The sequence below is a fragment of the Bos indicus genome, chromosome 22 (assembly GCF_029378745.1).
Source record: "Bos indicus isolate NIAB-ARS_2022 breed Sahiwal x Tharparkar chromosome 22, NIAB-ARS_B.indTharparkar_mat_pri_1.0, whole genome shotgun sequence".
In the NCBI taxonomy this organism is placed as follows: Eukaryota; Metazoa; Chordata; class Mammalia; order Artiodactyla; family Bovidae; genus Bos; species Bos indicus.
The window spans coordinates 32,313,212-32,334,106 of NC_091781.1; the positions used below are offsets into that span (position 1 = coordinate 32,313,212).

The 20,895-nt window shown below is 39.4% G+C and overlaps 1 protein-coding gene across 1 annotated transcript; it reads left to right on the forward strand.

Moving 5' to 3' along the window:
- The first annotated feature begins 2,251 nt into the window (after positions 1-2,251).
- On the forward strand, positions 2,252-19,319 carry LMOD3 (leiomodin 3). The gene is made up of 4 exons (XM_019984484.2): positions 2,252-2,407; positions 2,838-3,155; positions 6,098-7,483; positions 18,365-19,319. Exons 2-4 carry the CDS (start codon positions 2,865-2,867, stop codon positions 18,389-18,391), a joined length of 1,704 nt encoding a protein of 567 aa, XP_019840043.1. The 5' UTR covers positions 2,252-2,407; positions 2,838-2,864; the 3' UTR covers positions 18,392-19,319.
- The last annotated feature ends 1,576 nt before the right edge of the window (positions 19,320-20,895 follow it).

The window sequence follows — 20,895 nt, forward strand, 5'->3', positions numbered from 1 at the left end:
TTTAACGTGTATTGAGGGTTTGCTCTGAGCCATGCACCATCCTACTTAATTTATATATTTACATCAATATCTATCTGTATCCTCATTTAATTCTCTCATTAATAACATATGGTGAATATTACTCTCAGATATCTTTTATATGATGAGGAATTAGGGGTCAGTAAGTTGCCAAACATCACACAGTTACTAAGGAGTGGAGCTGTGGTTTGAATCCAGCAGACTGATTCAAGATCTTTGGCTTTTATATCATTAATTCCCAAAGTACAAATTTTGAAAGTAATTGCAAGGATATTAGTAATTTTTAAAAGAAAAAAAAAGCTTGAATTAACTAAATAAAGTTGGGGAGTATTGGGCTAAATAAATGGGTTTCTTTCACATATTATTTCTCAGAGTCTAAAAGTTCATGTGCTTTACAAATCTCTAAAAGACAATTGCAGAATATAACATTTCCAAACCTCCTTGAACACAAAACTCTTGTTGGTACAGTCTCTTTGCGTGTGTGTGTATGCGCGCGTGCGTGTGTGTGCGTGCTTGCATGTGTGTGCGTGCTTGCATGTGTGTGCGTGCTCAGTACTGTCCAACTCTTTGTGATCACTGTTCTGCAAGCTAAGCCTCGGAAATGATGGTCTGCAAATCAGTTGTCTGTAAAGTGGTCTACCTCTCTGCCCACTGAGGCCAAGCTTTTACTTCCCTTTTACAGGACTGGGTGGAAGAGGAGGTCTCCACAAAGAGGCCAAGAGAAAGCTGCCACTGTGTATCTGTTCTTTACTTTAAAAATGATCATTCCAAGTAAATGGTAAAAGCTTTCTGGGGAAAAATGTAGCCATATATATGAAAAGCCTCTTGATCTTGGGGTGTTCGAAACAAACCATTAGGGTAGAAAGAAAATATTAGAATGTCCATTTAAAACTTCTCACATGTAATTTTTTCCATATGTTTTATTATACAGATGTCTGTATATATTTAAATTCATTTATACTTGTAAACATTATATATATTCAAGAATATATTGTTTGACAATGTATATTTTATATTTATGTATAAATATAATAATATATTATAGATGATATTGAAATAGTAACACGTGTATATAATTTGCAAATAATATACATGTATTGAGGATGGGTTATAGTAATATTGAGGGGATCACCTAGCCATACATATGAAAAGCCCTAAATTTCCTTATGTTCTTTGACTTGGTAATTATACTTCTTGGTATGTATTCGATTTATCCTAAAGGAATAAACTTGCATGTGTATAAATATTTTACTACAGGGGATATTTATTGAAGAAGTGCTGTGAGCATCAAAAACAGTCCAAATATTCAATAATTGGAGATTGGTTACATTAATTATGGAATTTCCATATAAAGAATCTTAACAGGGAGTTATTAAAAATAATGTAGTAGCAGAATATATTATTGACTAGAAAAAACACATGATTTTGTAAGTTAAAAAACAGACAGATGACAAACGATTATTGAGTTTATATGCCTGGAAGGAAGGACTGACTAGAGTGATAAACCAAAATGTTCATAGCGGTAGCTCTTAGTGGTGCAATAAGGGGAAATTTTATGCTTCCATGTGTTATCCTAAGTTTTATACAATAAATGTAAATTTTTGAGTAGGCACTATATTTATGTTTCAAAATTTGCACTTATAAAAGGTATACAGTAACAAAGTCTATTTTCCTAGTCCTGTCCCCCAGACAACCCATTTCTTTCTCCAGTAGCATCCACTAGTATTGGTTTCTTGTGTATCTTTCCAAGGATCTATTGATAAAGTTTGTATGAATATATATACATACATTGTTTTTATGTTTTATGACATAAATAATAGCATACAATACACTGCTTTGTACACATCTATTATTTCACCCATGTGGGGGGTATATCTGTAGAATACATTCCTACACACTGAAAGTATGCATTTGGTCAAAGAGAGTATGCATTTTTCATTTGGATAAATATTGCCATATTGTCCTCTGAAGTTATGAAAAAGAAAATATTTTCATAATTGCTTCCAGTACTTTAATGGTTTGAGTTTTTTTTTTTAATATTTCCATTTAGATCCATTTACATTTTTATCCTGGCTTAATGGATATTTAATAAGAAAAACAAATTATTTAAAATATTAAATTCCTCACTCATAGTGAAATTCAAGTGCTGCTCATCCCCATCTGTTAGATCACAGGATCTGGATGCAAATAAGGGTATCTTGCAGAGGTTCAGCTTACGCCGTGGGTGAGTAACATAGCCAGACCTCTGCTCGCCTGTGTGCTGTTTTATCGGCTTCCAGAGTCTCATGGTAGTCAAGAGGCAAGCCTGAGAGCTTGATTTCCACCTTCAAATGAATTTTTCACTTCAATAGACCTCAAGTCGCTGTTTGGATTTTTCTTCTGAAATATTGTAAGTTGCTTTCATCATTTAAATAAGAAGTGGCCTTTCCTGCAGTACTTGGGTATGTGTATGGGCTGCATGAATTTGTATAGGAAGGAAGAGAACTAAGAATGTACTCCTGTAGAGGTTTGGGAGGCCTGGCAAACCTAAGCAGCTGTACTGAAATGTCAGATGGATTTGCACAGCTGACTCAAGCTGCTGAAGAGAGGAGCATAGTAGTTCCATAAATTGACCGTCTCCAGCCAAGCCCTGCTTAATATAGTTACGGCATGAACTTAGTTGCAGTCACCCCTAGCAGCTCAGCAAGCGCCACTGGGGTTCTTGGTGGGGAGGGAAACCTCATCAAGGTGGTATTGACCTGGGATACTTACTAACGGGGAACTTCTTGAGAGAGTTTTTTCTTTTTTTAAATCTTTGTTGATTATTTCTCCTCTTGTAGTAAGATAGAAAAGTATTGAACAGAGTCATGTCAGAACATAGCAGGAGTTCAGATCAAGAAGAAATCGATGGGGAGATTGATGAAGAAGAAATCTTGGCCACCTTGTCCCCAGAAGAGCTCAAAGAACTACAGTCGGAAATGGAGGTGATGGCCCCTGACCCCAGGCTTCCCGTGGGAATGATTCAGAAGGATCAGACCGACAAGCCACCAACAGGGAACTTCGACCATAAATCTCTCGTTGATTATATGTATTGGCAAAAGGCATCCAGACGCATGCTGGAAGACGAACGTGTTCCTCTCACCTTTGTGCCAACCAAGGTAAGTGGGGATTTGTGTACAAGGGAGAAATGGCTTCCTGGCCCGGGCTGATGCGTGTCCCTGTTGTAACTGTCTTTTCTCAAGACTCCATGTTTTGTCTTGTTTTGTTGACGTTTATACATAAATCATAATATTTAATCCTATGCCAGATCAGAACTTTCTAGAACACTTACATAGTATAATTGGGAGGGGAAAAGTGGTAATTTCTTGTAAATATTTCTTTTAAAAAATTGCTGGGGGTTTCTTGTATAGGAAAACCTGTATTCTGTAGGCATGAAATTAATATTTAATGAATTAACTCATAACCCAGAAGCATTTGTCTTTTATGCTTTTTTTTGACTCACAGGACCCTTTACGATGCTGAAGAAAGCTCTTTGTCCTCCTTCTGGCACATGTGTATATATGCACTATTTCACATACAATCTCAAGTATGTCACAGTCCCCCTCAAGTTCAGCCACATACCCTGCAATTAAACCAAGTCCAGTAACAAAAAATCCATTACCACAGTGCATTGGGTATCAGTGGTGAGTTTAGGAAGTTGATCCTATTAGGCTGTTTTAAAGATAGTACTTTCTTTAAATATGTTCCTTATATGAAAACTAGAAGTGCATATCAGCATATTTTTTTAATGTTTCACTTAAAAGTGACTTGGCAAAAAGAAAACAGAGATCCTCACAGGTAAAGTCTCTTGTAGTTATGCCTGCTGATTTATTTTTGGTAGGTACATCTTGTCACATTACCATCATACTAGCTGAAATTTTAGTAAAGTTATAAACTGATTTCATGGTCAGGAGAGTTTAAACATGTACTGCACTTAAGAAGGAGAAGGCAATGGCACCCAACTCGAGTACTCTTGCCTGGAAAATCCCATGGACAGAAGAGCCTGGTGGGGTGCAGTCCATGGGGTCGCTAAAAGTCGGACACGACTGAGCGACTTCACTTTCACTTTTCACTTTCATGCACTGGAGAAGGAAATGGCAACTCACTCCATTGTTCTTGCCCGGAGAATCCCAGGGACGGGGGAGCCTGGTGGGCTGCCGTCTGTGGGGTTGCACAGAGTCGGACACGACTGAAGTGACTTAGCAGCAGCAGCAGCAGCACTTAAGAAAATAAGTTGCTGGCTTTACCAAGTTAGAGTTTAAGGTACAATTTATAGACAGTTTACAACTCGAGTAAAAGCCAATTCTACATGAATACCAATTTCCGAGAAAAACAAACTTGGGTACTTTTTTTTTTTAATTTTGTTTTATTTTTAAACTTTACAATATTGTATTAGTTTTGCCAAATATCGAAATGGATCCGCCACAGGTAGCTTAATGGTTGGCTCCCCCTGCTGAGACAAATGGGAAATGCAGAGAAAACTTTAGGTAGTTTACATGTCAACTGTCAATTCCAACCTCTGATGTTATGAGCAGTAAAATCAAGGTCTTTCTTTAATTTTAGCCTTATATTTTATTGAAATAATATTAGTTTATAACACAGGTTTCACATATACAACATTATACGTTTCTATTTGTACATACAGTATTATTCTCAGTTGCTAAGTCATGTCTGATTCTTTGCAACCCCATGGATTGTAGCCCGCCAGGTACTCTGTCCATGAAATTTTCCAGGCTAGAATACTGGAGTGGGTTGCTATTTCCTCTTCCAGGGGATCTTCCTGACCCAAGGAGGATCGAATCCATGTCTTCTATGTCTTCTGCATTGGTAGGCGGATTCTTTATGACTGAGCCACCTGGGAAGATCCATATACAGTATACTCACCATTAAAAATGTAGTTCCCATCTGTAGCTCTATAATTGGCCCCCTTTACCCATTTCCTTCTCCACAAATTAAGTTCTTGCTCACATAAGCCTCTGGGTCAAACTGCTACACCAGCTTTCAAAATGACACCTATGAGGTACACATCCTTTATGGGAAAGTGTGTAATTAATGTGTAAACATCTAACAAACATTATTGATAAGAGGCTTTTATTTTCCTTTCCAAACTAAGCAGTTTTTTTTTTTTCTAAATCTCTGGTAATTTTGTCCCCTTTTATAGCTGGCTTTGCCTCCTAGAACTTTCCTTCCAAAGGAACTGGACTGGAAAGCCTGTGCCTGAAGTATCTGGGCAGTTTTCACAGAGCTAAGCAGACAAAAAATCAAAGACAACGGTTTTGGTATATTCCAAAATATCAAACTGCTCTCATTTCCCCCACAATATCTTTCATTTTCAGGGAAATTTGTTGTGCACATTATATTAGATTGGCAAACATATTAGGTATGTAAATTTTGGTTAGGCCAATAAGGAAATTACTGTGTAACACAGAGTTATTGAATACAAAATTCCTATTCAGCTGTATACAAAACAAAGACTTCAGTGAATGGATAAATAATTCCATAAGGTTTTCAAAAATAATTTTTAACTGCTTCTGGAACTGAACACTATCTTTAAAAACAATAGAGGGTCTGAAAACAAAATTAACTGGGTTTAATTTTAATACATGGGAGGAGAAAAACACAACCAAAAAAATGTGTGTCTGTCTGTGTGCCTATAAAAATTTACCTTTATTTTGGTTGTATTTGCTTATAAAACAACTAACAAAGACATACTTTGTTTCAGAAAAAAGTCTCAGTTTAGAATTATATAAAAAGTTAAAATCCCCCCATCCCTTCCTCAGTTATCTTAGTTACCTCTCTTCCTCAAGGATAACTATTAATTTGATAAACATTACAACAGTCTGTTTCTCATATACATTTACAAACACACATATATATATAGTGTGTACATGTATACATATTCATATATACACATAAATATACATGTAAACAAAAAGAATACTATACCTAGAGCTTATTATTTTTTTCACTAAGCAATCTTTTTATTATCTTCAATAGATACTGCTCTTCTTCATATTTCTTCACTGCTACGTATTCTAACCTTTCTAAATTTCTCTTTTAGGAAAAAACTCAAGAACAGCATGAAGCGATAGGCAAAAGCAATAAAAATATGTCCCAGTATTTAAAAGAAAAACTTAACAGTGAAATCATTGCCCATAAAAGAGAATCACAGGGCAGTGACAATGTCCAAGAAACAAATAATGATGATAATGAAGATGAGGGGGAAGATGAAGAAGATGATGCAGAAGATGAAGAAGAAGATGAAGGAAAAGAAGACAGTGAAGAGAGTGATCAAACAAAAAGAGGGGAGGAAGGTGAGATAAAGGAGCAAATAAAAAATGGTGAGAACACGGGCCAACAGGTAACTAGTAAAGTAACTGAAGAACAGAAAGGCAGACCAGAGGCTCAAGACAAAATTGAGAAAAAAATATCAAAATTGGATCCCAAGAAGTTAGCTCTAGATACCAGTTTTTTGAAAGTAAGTGCAAGGCCCTCCGGAAACCAAACGGACCTGGATGGGAGCTTAAGGCGAGTGAGACAAAATGACCCTGACATGAAGGAACTCAACCTGAACAACATTGAAAACATCCCCAAAGAAATGTTGCTGGACTTTGTCAACGCAATGAAGAAAAACAAACACGTCAGAACCTTCAGTTTAGCGAACGTGGGTGCGGATGAGAACGTAGCATTCGCCTTGGCTAACATGTTGCGTGAAAATAGGAGCATTAGCACTCTCAACATAGAGTCCAATTTCATCACAGGCAAGGGCATCGTGGCCATCATGCGGTGTCTCCAGTTTAACGAGACACTCACCGAACTTCGGTTTCACAATCAGAGACATATGCTGGGCCACCACGCTGAAATGGAAATAGCCAGGCTTTTGAAAGCGAATAACACTCTCCTGAAGATGGGCTACCATTTTGAGCTTCCAGGTCCCAGAATGGTGGTAACCAATCTGCTCACCAGGAATCAGGATAGACAAAGGCAGAAAAGGCAAGAAGAACAGAAACAGCAGCAGCTCAAAGAGCAGAGGAAGTTAATTGCCATGTTGGAGAATGGGCTGGGGCTGCCCCCTGGGATGTGGGAGATGCTGGGAGGACCAATGCCGGATTCCCGGACGCAGGAGTTCCTCCAGACTCCTCCTCCTCGACCTCCCAACCCCCAAGCAGCCCCCTTCAGTCGACAAAATGAAGTGACAAAAAAACCATCGCAGCCGCCGAAGTACAGGACGGACCCCGACTCCTTCCACGTGGTGAAGCTGAAGAGGATCCAGCGCAAATCTCGGATGCCAGAAGCCAGAGAGCCACCTGAGAAAACCAATCTCAAAGATGTGATCAAAACGCTCAAACCCGTGCCGAGAAACAGGCCACCCCCGTTGGTAGAAATTACCCCCCGAGATCAGCTCTTGAACGACATTCGTCACAGTAACATCGCCTATCTTAAACCTGTAAGTAGGAGAAGGGAGAAATGGTGAACACAGGGCTACAGTAAATCTCTCCCGACTCTATTCCCTGTTCGTTTTAACACCAGGACATTCTCACTAATTGTCACTAACTGAGGGAAACCCGTCAGCATTACTGGTAGATCTAAATTATTGGTTATCCTCAAAGACACAATCTATATGACTGCTGTAACCAGGATACTAACAGCCCACATTTATGAAGCATTTAGTATGGGCCACATCCATTATATGAATTAACTCTTACAATCACCTTAACAATCCTGTAAGGTAGGTATTATTATTCTCCCTGTTTTATAAGAAGGAAATTGAGGCTTAGAGATGTTAAATAACATTTCTAGAAAAGACTCAGAAGTGGTTGAGTTGACTTTGAAATTCAGTCCTGAGCATCCCTGGTCAAGCTTTTGTTCACTCCTGCCACACAGAACTGACAAGCTGAGATCCCCAGGGAACTGCTGCAGAAATAAGTAAGAATGAGGCCTAATTAGGCCAGTCATTTGTGGATAAGTGCTTCTGTAGGGCTTTAAAAAGTTCTTTTTCAGTAGATGAGTGGATACCACCTGCTATTGCAATTATACTCTTTATATTTTAGGTAGGCGGACAATAATAAATTTAAGATTAATGTCTCCATGAATAAATGGAGCTTTAAAATATTTTACTGTTATTTCAGTTTTCTTATTATGACTCACTGTTACTACTGCTGACAGACAAAAATGTTCCATTCCTTTCAGCTTAAGTTACAGAAATAAATTTTTTTATAGTCATTACTATGAGGGGATTTATAGAGGCTGAAAGTTGTGTGTCCAATGGCCACAGGTGGTTGATAATTAACTGCATTGTTTTAAAATCTAATATGTAATTTAGCCACGATATTACATTAATAAAATAGTCAATATGTTATGCCATCAGAGAGTCACAGTTTTTTCAAGATAGTTGAACCATTTCCATGTAAGCTTGTTTTTTCCCCTGCTTTAAAGAGAGTTATATTCTAAGACAATACAGGGAGTTTGCTGGCAGCCCAGTGGTTAGGATTTAGCACTCTCATAGCTGAGGGCCCAGGTTCAATCCCTGGTCCATGAACTAAGATCCTTCAAGCTGTGTTGTATGGCCTCCCGCAAAAAAAAATCCACAAATATGATTGTTACTTATTCACATATATATGTATGTCCCTTATTCCCATCCCCTAGAAATACAGAATTGACAATATTTCCTTCTTCTAAATCAAAGATGACTTTCAGCTGTGACTTAGAGGGATTCTGAGTCTTCCTGTGGCAGGGGCCAGGCTGAGAGTGCTAGAGGTCACATGAGATCGGGCCGGAGATCTCTGCCTGCCCTTGGGCACAGTATCAACACTTTCTGCACCTGCTCTTCTCCAGGCAGCCAGACCTCTGCAGGGGGTGAATCAGGGTGCTGTTTTGAGAGAGGCTAGGGCTATCACTCTGTAACCAGTTGTCAAGGCAAATCCCGGCTGCCGTGGTGGCTAGACAGTCAGAAAATAGCACTGGTCCGAAAAGAGTAAAGAGAAGTCTTTTTAAAATCTGCATTAAAGGTGGAATGTAGACTCGGAGTAGACAAAAGGATGAAGGTTAGATGATCATCTGACCCCTCTCCCTGCCTTCTGAAGGAATATGAAAAAAAAGTGAAAGTGATCAGTCATGGCCGAGTCTTTGCGACCCATGGACTGTAGCCTGCCAGGCTCCTTTGTTTGTGGAATTCTCCAGGCAGGAATACTGGAGTGGGTAGCCATTCTGTTCTCCAGGGAATCTTTTCGACCCAGGAATCAAACCCAGGTCTCCTTCATTGCAGGCAGATTCTTTATCATCTGAGTGACCAGGGAAGCCCTCGGAAGGAAGATTCTCCTGAGCAAATCTGCTTTGCCTGGAGTGGGCTGAATTTCATCATCCATTTGTAATAAATACTTGTCTAGTGCTGCCATGTGTCAGGCACCATGAGCAGTGAGTAAGACAGGTATAGTCGTAACCGCATGGAGCTTACAGTGTTGGTTTTCTCATTTTCATGGTCAAGATACTCTGCCTTTTAGTTAACTGAGGACACTTCAGCTTTGAGTCTAGATTCTAGAGCAAAAGGTATTAAGATAAATTCACGGTAATAATTACCAAACTGCCATACTCTAGTAAGTACTACATTTACTATTTTCAATAAGTTCTTGATTGGTATCAGTTTTAAGTTGTGTGTGTGTGTTTAATGTCCACTCAGAAAGAAAAATACATAGCAAAGTGAACTCTGATACAGTTTGTGAATGGGGGTCTTGTACATCAGTCTTTGCTTTGATATGTCTTTTATCTATTCCATGGGATTGGCATCTTCTCCTGCTTTCAGTTGCCTGGCTTGGCTTGCAATAGACATCTCTTGACATGTATCTTAGATACAAAATACCACACAACTTCATCAGCGTGGTCCTATAAAATGCTCTGCAAGAAAAATGTGAAAATGCATCATCCAGCTGACAAAAATTCACTTGACTGACATCAGTTCGCTTGGTACTGCTGCATTTTTGTGCCTTGCTGCATACATAATAAATGTCTGCTTTAATGCTGACTCTTAGTACAGTCTCTCTTAAAAGACATTTTTTTATCTTTTTCTTTTGAAATCATTTGAAATGTGTGGAAGTTTGAAAGAGTAGAAAGAATTCTTACAGACCCAACACAATTTCTCCTATTTGCTTTGTCATCCTTTAAGGGTATTTTAAATACCTCTGCGTGTGTTTAATTCCAGCAGGACACAGCAGTGGAAGTGCTAATGGTATGAAAAGCTATACTGTGCTTGTGCGGCCGCCTGCAGCCAGCTACTATAAAACACTATTGACTGTGAGATGCTTTCTGATGTAGGGGATATGGAAACATCAGAAAACGCGCATCTTAGACTCGGTGAAATATTGTAAATGCCATCTGTGGTGAAATTTCAGGATCTCAGCAGAAAAGAGCTATTTTTGGCTGGTCAAATGAGACACAGCGACACTCACTTTAAGGAGGTAAAACTAAAAATTATGGGGGTTCCCCCTCCCCTCTTGATTGGAGGACAGAGATGTTCTTTAAACCACCAGATTTTCAAATATGAAGTTAAAATTCAATTTAGAAATCTTGTCATTCTTTCTACTGATGCTCCTACCTAAAACTCTAAATGTCCATAAACATACTTAGAACTTATTTACTCTTAAAGGAAAAAAGTTTTTTTTCTCTCATTGACTTGGAGATATTATTTTTGTATTTTCTAGAGCATAGATCATGAAATACTCAGTTTATATTTTAAATTTATGGGGTTTTTTTCCCTTTTAATGTTTATTCTCTCCCCATCACATGCTTCTGGCTTGGGATTCCAGAATTGAAGTTGCTAGCAGAAAATAAAGGACAAAATCTGTATTCTTTCTTGGCTCAAGTGCTGCCTCCTCCAAGACATTGCCTGTTTAAATCATTTTAAGAGAGATGTATTCTGTGGGCCAGGTATTGAAAACTAGAGGACTTAAAACCCAACCTGCAGGCCTATTTTGTTTGGCTGGAGTATTATTGTACAAATTATAAAATATCCCGCGATAATATCCACGTATCTGGCAGCATTTGAAACATCAGATCTAGCCACATGGGCCTGAATATGCATGGCACAAATAAGCTGAATTGGTGGTGGTTTCTCCCTTGAGATAGGTAATGGACTCTCCAGTTTTAACTCAGTCTCCACCATGCCCCACTTCCTGGAACCTGGCCTTTTTCACTCATTTGGATTGCTTATTGGACTCCTGTAGAATTTTTTAGTTTATTGTGTTGTTGTGTTTAGCTATGTTTTAAAGAACTTTGTCTTATCTAACTGAATTTATTAATCACTAATTTATTTCCCTCTGAGTTGGTAACTCTGAGTCAATATGATGCCAGCCCAAAAGAAAGATGTTAGACTGGTATAGACATATCCTTCATTGATAAATATATGATTTCCTTTCAACTTAAAAAATTTGGTGGCCTGCTCACTGCCAGCCATCCCAGATGAGTATCTGTACTTGCACTGAGATAGAAATCTCATGTGCAGAAACTATATAATTTACAGACCAACTGCATTTATATCATATGCAATTTTTGGAAGTGAAAGTGTCAGTTGCTCAGTTGTATCCTACTCTTTGCAACCCCATGGACTGTAGCCCACCAGGCTCCTCTGTCCATGGGGATTTTCTAGGCAAGAATACTGGAGTGGGTAGCCATTCCCTTTTCCAGGGGATCACAGGTTTGATCCCTGGGGCAGGAGGATCTCTTGGAGGAGGGCATAGCAACCCACTCCAGTATTCTTGCCTGGAAAATCCCTGTGGACAGAGGAGCCTGGCGGGCTACAGTCCATGAGGTTGCAAAGAGTCGGACACAACTGAGCAACTAACACTATGCAACCTTTCGGTTCAGTTCAGTTCAGTCGTTCAGTTGTGTCCGACTCTTTGTGACCCCATGGACTGCAGCATGCCAGGCCTCCCTGTCCATCACCAACTTCTGGAGTTGACTCAAACTCATGTCCATTGAGTTGGTCATGCCATCCAACCATCTCATCCTCTGTCATCCCTTTCTCCTCCTGCCCTCAGTCTTTCCCAGCATCAGGGTCTTTTCCAATGAGTCAACTCTTCACATCAGGTGGCCTAAGTATTGGAGTGTCAGCTTCAACATCAGTCCTTCCAGTGAATACTCAGGACTGATTTCCTTTAGGATGGACTGGTTGGATCTCCTTGCAGTCTAAGGGACTCTCAAGAGTCTTCTCCAACACCACAGTTCAAAAACATCAATTCTTCTGCACTCAGCTTTCTTTGTAGTCCAGCTCTCACATCCGTACATGACTACTGGAAAAACCATAGCCTTGACTAGACGAACCTTTGTTGGCAAAGTAATGTCTCTGCTTTTTAATATGCTGTCTACGTTGGTCATAACTGTCTTCCAAGGAGCAAGAATCTTTTAATTTTATGGCTGCAGTCACCATCTGCAGTGATTTTGGAGCCCCCCAAAATAAAGTCTGACACTATTCCCACTGTTTCTCCATCTATTTGCCATGAAGTGATGGGACCAGATGCCATGATCTTCGTTTTCTGAATGTTGAGTTTTAAGCCAACTTTTTCACTCTCCTCTTTCACTTTCATCAAGAGGCTCTTAGTTCCTCTTCACTTTCTGCCATAAGGGTGGTGTCATCTGCATATCTGAGGTTATTGATATTTCTCCCAGCAATCTTGATTCCAGCTTGTGCTTCATCCAGCCCAGTGTTTCTCATGATGTATTCTGCATATAAGTTAAATAAGCAGGGTGACCATATACAGCCTTGACGTACTCCTTTTCCTATCTGGAACCAGTCTGTTGTTCCATGTCCAGTTCTAACTGTTGCTTCCTGACTTGGATACAGATTTCTCAAGAGGCAAGTCAGGTGGTCTAGTATTCCCATCTGTTTCAGAATCTTCCAAAGTTTGTCATGATCCACACAGTCAAAGGCTTTGGCATAGTCAGCAAAGCAGAAATACATGTTTTTTTCTGGAACTCTCTTGCTTTTTTGATGATCCAGCAGATGTTAGCAATTTTATCTCTGGTTCCTCTGCCTTTTCTAAAACCAGCTTGAATATCTGGAAATTCATGGTTCATGTATTGCTGAAGCCTGGCTTGGAGAATTTTGAGCATTACTTTACTAGCATGTGAGATGAGTGCAATTGTGCGGTAGTTTGAGCATTCTTTGGCATTGCCTTTCTTTGGGATTGGAATGAAAACTGACCTTTTCCAGTCCTGTGGCCACTGCTGCGTTTTCCAAATTTGCTGGCATATTGAGTGCAGCACTTTCACAGCATCATCTTTCAGGATTTGAAAGAGCTCAACTGGAATTCCATCACCTCCACTAGCTTTGTTCGTAGTGATGCTTTCTAAGGCCCACTTGACTTCACATTCCAGGATATATGGCTCTAGGTGACTGATCACACCATCGTGATTATCTGGGTCATGAAGATCTTTTTTGTACAGTTCTTCTGTGTATTCCTGCCACCTCTTCTTAATGTCTTCTGCTTCTGTTAGGTCCATACCATTTCTGTCCTTTATCGAGCCCATCTTTGCATGAAATGTTCCCTTGGTATCTCTAATTTTCTTGAAGAGATCTCTATTCTTTCCCATTCTATTGTTTTCCTGTATTTCTTTGCACTGATCACTGAAGAAGGCTTTCTTACCTCTCCTTGCTATTCTTTGGAACTCTGCATTCAGATATGTATATCTTTCCTTTTCTCCTTTGCTTTTCACATCTCTTCTTTTCCCGGCTATTTGTAAGGCCTCCTCAGATAGCCATTTTGCTTTTTTGCATTTCTTTTTCTTGGGGGATGATCTTGATCCCTGTCTCCTGTACAATGTCACGAACCTCTGTCCATAGTTCATCAGGCACGCTGTCTATCAGATCTAGTCCCTTAAATCTATTTCTTACTTCCACTGTATAATCGTAAGGGATTTGATTTAGGTCATACCTGAATGGTCTAGTGGTTTTCCTTACTTTCTTCAATTTAAGTCTAAGTTTGGCAATAAATAATTCATGATCTGAGCAACAGTCAGTTCCTGGTCTTGTTTTTGCTGACTGTATAGAGCTTCTCCACCTTTGGCTACAAAGAATATAATCAATCTGATCTCGGTGTTGGCCATCTGGTGATGTCCATGTGTAGAGTCTTCTCTTGTGTTGTTGAAAGAGGGTGTTTGCTATGACTGGTGCGTTGCTATGCAACCTTTGGTGCTAAACAAGACAACTGTTTTAATGCGTCCAGGTTCAGTTGCTCAGTCGTGTCCAACTCTTTGTGACCCTGTGGACTGTAGTTCACCAGGCTCTTCTGTCCATGGGATTTTCCAGGCAAGAATACTGGAGTGGTTGCCATTTCCTTCTCCAGGGGATCTTCTGACTCACTGAGCGAACCTACATGTTTGGCATCTCCTACATTGGCAGGTGGATTCCTTCACCACTGCGCCACCTGGGAAGCCCAACTGTTTTATTATTCACTTAACTTTACTTTCGGCTCACTTATGTGTATCTGGACTGGTTTCAGCCAGGTGCCTAAAGATACAATTAAGTTTTTCCTTCAGAAAGATTTCAGGATAATAATTTTCCAAGCAGCTTTGGTTAGCCAAAAGACTCTATGACACATTAGCAGTCATTATGAGTACAAAAATTTAAGATGATAGACTCCTGAGTTTTCATCGCTGGCCATTTTTTCTTTGCCTCATTTATTATGTCTTATTTCTTTTGAACTAAGATTTCTAGATTCTATCCTTTTGCAATTTTCTCCTTTTCCCCATCTTATCTTCTCTGTTTCAGTTATCACATAATCTAGGACAATCTCCAAATTTCCCTTTCCCTTTAAGTCGCTCAGGGTTTTCTTAGTACCTTTATTCAAAGAAAGTGAAAGTGAAGTTGCTCAGTCATGCCCGACTCTGCGACCCCATGGGTAGTAGCCTGCACCAAGCTCCTCCGTCCATGGGATTTTCAAGGCAAGAGTACTGGAGTGGGTTGCCATTTCCTTCTCCAGGGAATCTTCCCCACCCAGGGATCGAACCCAGGTCTCTCACATTGTAGACAGACGCTTTACCATCTGAGCCACCAGGGAAATCCAATCTGTCCCTTTATTCAATCTGTCCCCAAATCAAGCTTCCCGTTTCTAGATCTGTAGTTGTTGTTTCTGGTTCCAGATTTTTCACATTATCTCCATTCTCTCATACATTCAGGTCTAAAGCCCCAAATGTTTTGTTGTTGTTGTTTGGTGCTAAGTCATGTCCAACTCTTTTGCGACTCCATGGACTGTAGCTTGCCAGGCTTCTCTGTCCGTGGAATTCTCTAGGCAAGAATACTGGAATGGCTAGCCATTCCCTTCTTCAGGGGATCTTCCCAACCCAGGGACTGAACCCTCGTCCCCTGCTTGGCTGGCAGATTCTTTATCACTGAGCCACCTGGGAACACAAAAACCCCCAGAGTTCCCTTAATTTCCTTCCTTTTTTCTGTCCATATTTTTGCCTAAACAAAACAAAACAAAATACAAGAAGAACACCAAGAACCCAAACCCAAGAGAATCTTCAAGAGTCAAGGCCAAATCTAGAATAGAGCTTGAGCAATGTTACACTCTTTATGGAGGGAGTCTCCATGGAAGAAAGCAATGTAACATTTCAAACTCATCTCAAAGGAGCATAAGTGGACCAGAATTATACAGACCAGGAGCTGCCCTTCCCTGATACCAAGTGGGAAAAAAGGAATTTTTTATGTACAACTTTTTAAAAGTCTATGATAGTGATTCTCACATTTTAGCATGTATCACAGTCACCTGGAAGATAGAATACAGATTACTGAGCCCATCTCCAGAGTTTCTGGTTCAGTAGGTCTTGGATGGGGTCTGAGAATTTGCATTTCTGACATGTTCCTTGGCAATGCTGATGCTGCTTACTTGAAGGCCGCACTTGGACACTCAAAGTTCAGTGACATCCATGGCAAACCTTATCTCCTGATGCCTCAGGTTGACAGCTCTCACAGACACAGCATTAGGTCTCCTAGTGGATTCCGAGTTCCTCAAGGTAGATCTTCCTCATCTCTGTCCTAGGCACCCACTGAGGTGTTGACCCGGAACAGGAACTCCATTTGTGTGTGCTGAATTAAATAACCCCTGCTGAAACGGGTCTTCTCATCCTGCCCAGTTGCTCCCAGCCACTGGGTGTATGTCTGTGTGTGTACACTGTGTAATACTATACACACTTAACAAAAATACTATTTTTAACAAACAAGTGAAGGGGGAAAAGGGCCCCCTAACAATAATGTGAGTAGATTCTTGTTTGTTGAAAGTTTTATAATATCAGATCTAGTTATCTTTTCCTTATTTCTTTTTCAGTCTTTTGTGGTCTGCTTGGAAATGACTTTTTAAAATCTTATTTAAATATTTGCCTATCTTTTTCCCTGCTTTTGGTTTATAAAAAAATATTCCATATTATAGATGAATTAAAGGCTTGGATTTTAGAAGTAAGGAGGAAGCAAGAAGTCTGCTGTTTTAGTTCTTTGCCAAGTAGCTAACCACTGGTCAGTGACTCATTCTTTTTCCCAGTGATCTGAACTCACAACTTGGTCACATTTTAAATATGTCAGTATGTCTCTGGGTTTAGTATGTTGGGTCACTGTCATGCTCTTGAAAATATTTTTATTAATCGAGAACCCATCTATGCATATATATATATATATATATGAAATAACCTATATTTTTTCCATTTGACAATGGAAAGAACACAGTTTTGACTCTCTGTTGCAGCTTTGCACTTAATTTAAGTAACTGGCATTATTTATTTTACTGGTGTTCTTCTCTGATGGTGTTCTCCTTGGGTGACCCCTACCAAGTTGCAGTCACACCCCTCCCCTCCTGAAAGTCTGGCACGAGGGAGGGAGAGGGACTCAGAAGCACATGGAGGACCCTATGGATTGAAGACCATGCAGGCAACAGTAGCACATCCAAGGTTCTCCCCAGTGGGCAGGGTGTTGGGAAACCTTTTTGTCCAAAAGTTGTAGGCAAAGAACTGGCTGAAGAGAGTCCATAGCAGATGTCTGCAGTGGTCTATCACATGGGCAGGTGGACATGGACAACAGGAGGAAAGATATTTTTAAGTCATTATCATACAAAATCTCAGGGTCCTTTGGGCTTTAGTCAGCTTTCTCTGAAAGTTACCTTCATGGTGGATAAGTCATTCTCCTTAGATATAACACCAATTGAAACCTATTAAGAACTTGCTTTATCTTTGAGTTGTTCCTATGAAACAAAACTCAAAGTTGATTTTCAGTCAGACTTACACTACTCTTTTGCAATTTTTTTTTAAGCCTTGGAGGAGGGTTCTCCGAATAACACTGTAAAATTTAGTGAGTGTCAAATTAGTAATACATTTTAAAAAGGAAGGACTTCCCTAGTGGCTCAGATGGTAAAGTGTCTGCCTACAATGTGGGAGACCTGGGTTCGATCCCTGGGTCAGGAAGATCCCCTGAAGAAGGAACTGGCAACCCACTCCAGTACTCTTGCTTGGAAAATCCCATGGACGGAGGAGCCTGGTAGGCTACAGTCCACAGGATCACAGAGTCGGACACGACTGAGCGACTTCACTTCACTTTAAAGAGGAAAGAACATATTTGTATGTTCTTACAGTGGTGTTTATTTGGTGGTTGAGATGAGTAATGAAATCAGGCAGGTCCAGGTTCACATCTAGCTCTGCCACTTCCTATCCTGGTGACCTGAAGCAGATTGCCTGTTCTCTCTGAGCCCATCCCCTCTTTACAAGGTGGTCGTAAGATGAAATGAGAAAATGCTTTAAAAAGAAGTGTTAGCATTGATTACCAACTTGCATCACTTAATCCTCATGGTAGCCTTGTGAATAAAATACTATGATTTTATAGCTGAGAGAATTGATGCCCAATACTATGCAACTCCCTGGAGGAGGGCATGGCAACCCATTCTAGTATTGTTGCCTGGAGAATCCCATGGACAGAGGAGACTGGTGGGCTATAGTCCACGGAGTCACAAAGAGATGTACATGACTAAAGCGACTGAGCATAGCATAGCATAGCATAGCATTATGCAACTCGTAAGTTGCATAGTGGACCAGGCAGATTCTAGCACCTGCCCTCTCTTGTTTGCATTGTAAGCTTCACCACGTGCTCAGAGCCCTTGGATCTATCCCTGTCATCAGTAGACGCCCAGTCTGTGGTGGCTGTGGTTATTGTTTTATCATGATGGGTGGGGGGCACTCTCTGGCCAGATTTTTTAATCCACTTTATACCTTTTGAGGTATGTACATTTTGCCATTTTTGCTGTAAAACACTTGAATAACTAAGATTCATTTTTCCTCCTCTTTTCAAATGCTTAAATCACAGGTGCAGCTGCCAAAAGAACTGGCATAAGAGACAACAGAATAATCAGGGGAAGAAGGAAGTCATTTAATGACTCTGGGATTAGAACTTGACGACTGCTTCAGCCGCATACTTCTGGATCCAGGTGGTGGAACTGGGAACATTGCTAAGTGATACGAGTATTTTGTAAAAGGCAGAATACTTAGCCTGTGACAAAACAGAAGCTGAAAAGGCAGGGGGAGGAGATAAACTATCCAGGGCAACATTTTTACTTCCAGTTGGTTGGAGTGACTTAGATGAAATTTAGAGTCTTCTAGCAGAAGTTAATATTTTCATAAACCTTTATTATTGCTTTCTTCTGATAAATAACAATAAATATGATACAGGTGTTAACTATTATATTCCCAGTTTTGTTTTCTTCTTCCATCCACTCTGCTGTAATTTATCACACAGTATCTTAAAGAGAACAGAGCATGCTTCACTCTGTGGAAATGTGCAGGGTGAATTGAACTCCAGGCCTTTCAGAAGTTTTGAAATCGGATAATTTGTTCATTACCTCTTCTCTGGAGAATCAGTTGCGATTTCTGGTTTCCAGCCCTGCCTATCTTTCTGTCTTGGCCATTCCCCTGTGTGTTCGGGGGCGCTCCGGAGAGGGGTTTCATGAAGAGCAAACGCTTAAGCCACAGGACATGGAGAAAACAGTGTTTCTGGAAAAAGTAACAGGGAAAACAAACCCTGCTTATATATAAAACCTTCTGTTTGCATACATATAGAGAAAATGGGAGATAGCATGCTAGTTTTGTTTAAAACAAAGGACATTATGAATAATAGATTTACTGAGCTTTGGTTTTAGCTAAGTGTGTGTGTGTGTATATATATATATATTTATTTAGTTTAGCCTGTAAATGATCTTGATCTTGTTCTCAAAAATCTTAATGAAACTTGCTAAAGAATTAAACTTGAATTCCTTATCCTATCATTCAAGGCCCTCCATCGCCTCTTCTCGGTTTGGTAATTGTCTTCTCTGCCACAGATGCTTTATATTATTTGTTCACCTTTGTTTTTTAATCTTACTATAGTTGCTTTACAATGTTGTGTATATACTATTCTTGATAAAACTTCCTCAGGCTTTTGCTGTCTACAGAGTACCCTTAGAGACTCCACAAGAGTCTTCCAGACAACTCCATCCCCAGTGTTTGTTCTTCTTTCCAAGTTCCTCGAGCCCACAATTATCTGTTTAAGTCACTAGGTGCAAAGAATCTAGAATTTTGTACTGACATGGCATGAGACTTAGAAATCAGGAAGTCACGCTTTGATGCCTTTTCTCTCTCCCTCACCTGAGCAAATAATTGGCACCTGTCTTGTTTTATATAATTATAGGCGACGCATCACAGGCAAAACAGGCTAGGAGAGAATGGACTTAATGAGAACAAACAACACAATATTTGGAAGGAGAAGTCGTGGGAAAGAAATATGATGTTTCCTTTTTTTAAAGGTAATTTAGTGGAAACAAAAGTATCTGAATTTAAAGTTATAGTTTTCAATCAAGTAACTAATTTTATTTAGACTAGTCAAAGGCTGAGAGTTTTGTTTTCTCCTACTTTGCTATTTCTTTAAAGCATCCTTGGATACAGATCCAGATGGTTTAAAAAGAGCTGCGATAAATACAACTTCTAAAGTGTCCAGCATATTCTGTATTTAAGAAGCTAAACTCTGATGGGACAGAGCACTCTGAACATGTTTAAAAGCTTAATTTATATTAGTAGTTGAAGTTCTGGAAAACTCCTATGTGTTTGCTTATACAGCAACAGTATTAATAAATAAGCGAGAAATTTTACAAAGCGTTAAAAGTGCTGAAAGGGAATTTTACTCTTAGATGTCCAAAAAAGAAAAGATGATCCAAATTCAAATTTACTGCCTCGTTACATGGGTTTTGTCAAGAGACAAGTGAAGTCATTCACATGCTTTTTTCTATTCACCCACTCCCACCCTAAACATCTTAATTGAAAAATTTAATTTTAGCATTTCCATGCTAGAATTTTCTATTATAATCCTTCCAGAAGTGACAATCAACCATTAATAATTATAATAGCTTTTTTTTTTCATTCAAGTTATCACCTTCTCCACATTTATTGCATTTTAGTCTGAAGAATTCACCATGTAGAAAATGGGTCTAAAATATGTATAAACCCATGTCAGGTTTAAAAAAAGGATCCTATTAGGATTCAATTTTATTCTGACTGGAGATTAATAAATATTAAAATTTTATTAACAGTATTTGAAAACTAGCTGAGTATTTTTTGCTGCACAGAAATAGGCTCATCGTTTATAGGGTTGTCACTGAGTTTCTCAGACATTTAATACAGACAATAGTCTGAATAGTCTCACCCTGCACCCCCCAAAAAAAACTTTGATAAATTTTATTCTTCATATTTAGCTAAGGGTCCAAATTCTAGACCATGTGTGTGAAATCACGGTGATATCACTGTGCTGAAGATGAAGACTGCAGGTTGGGTGAGAAATCAAAATGCAAGAAAAATCAGGAGTGGCATATG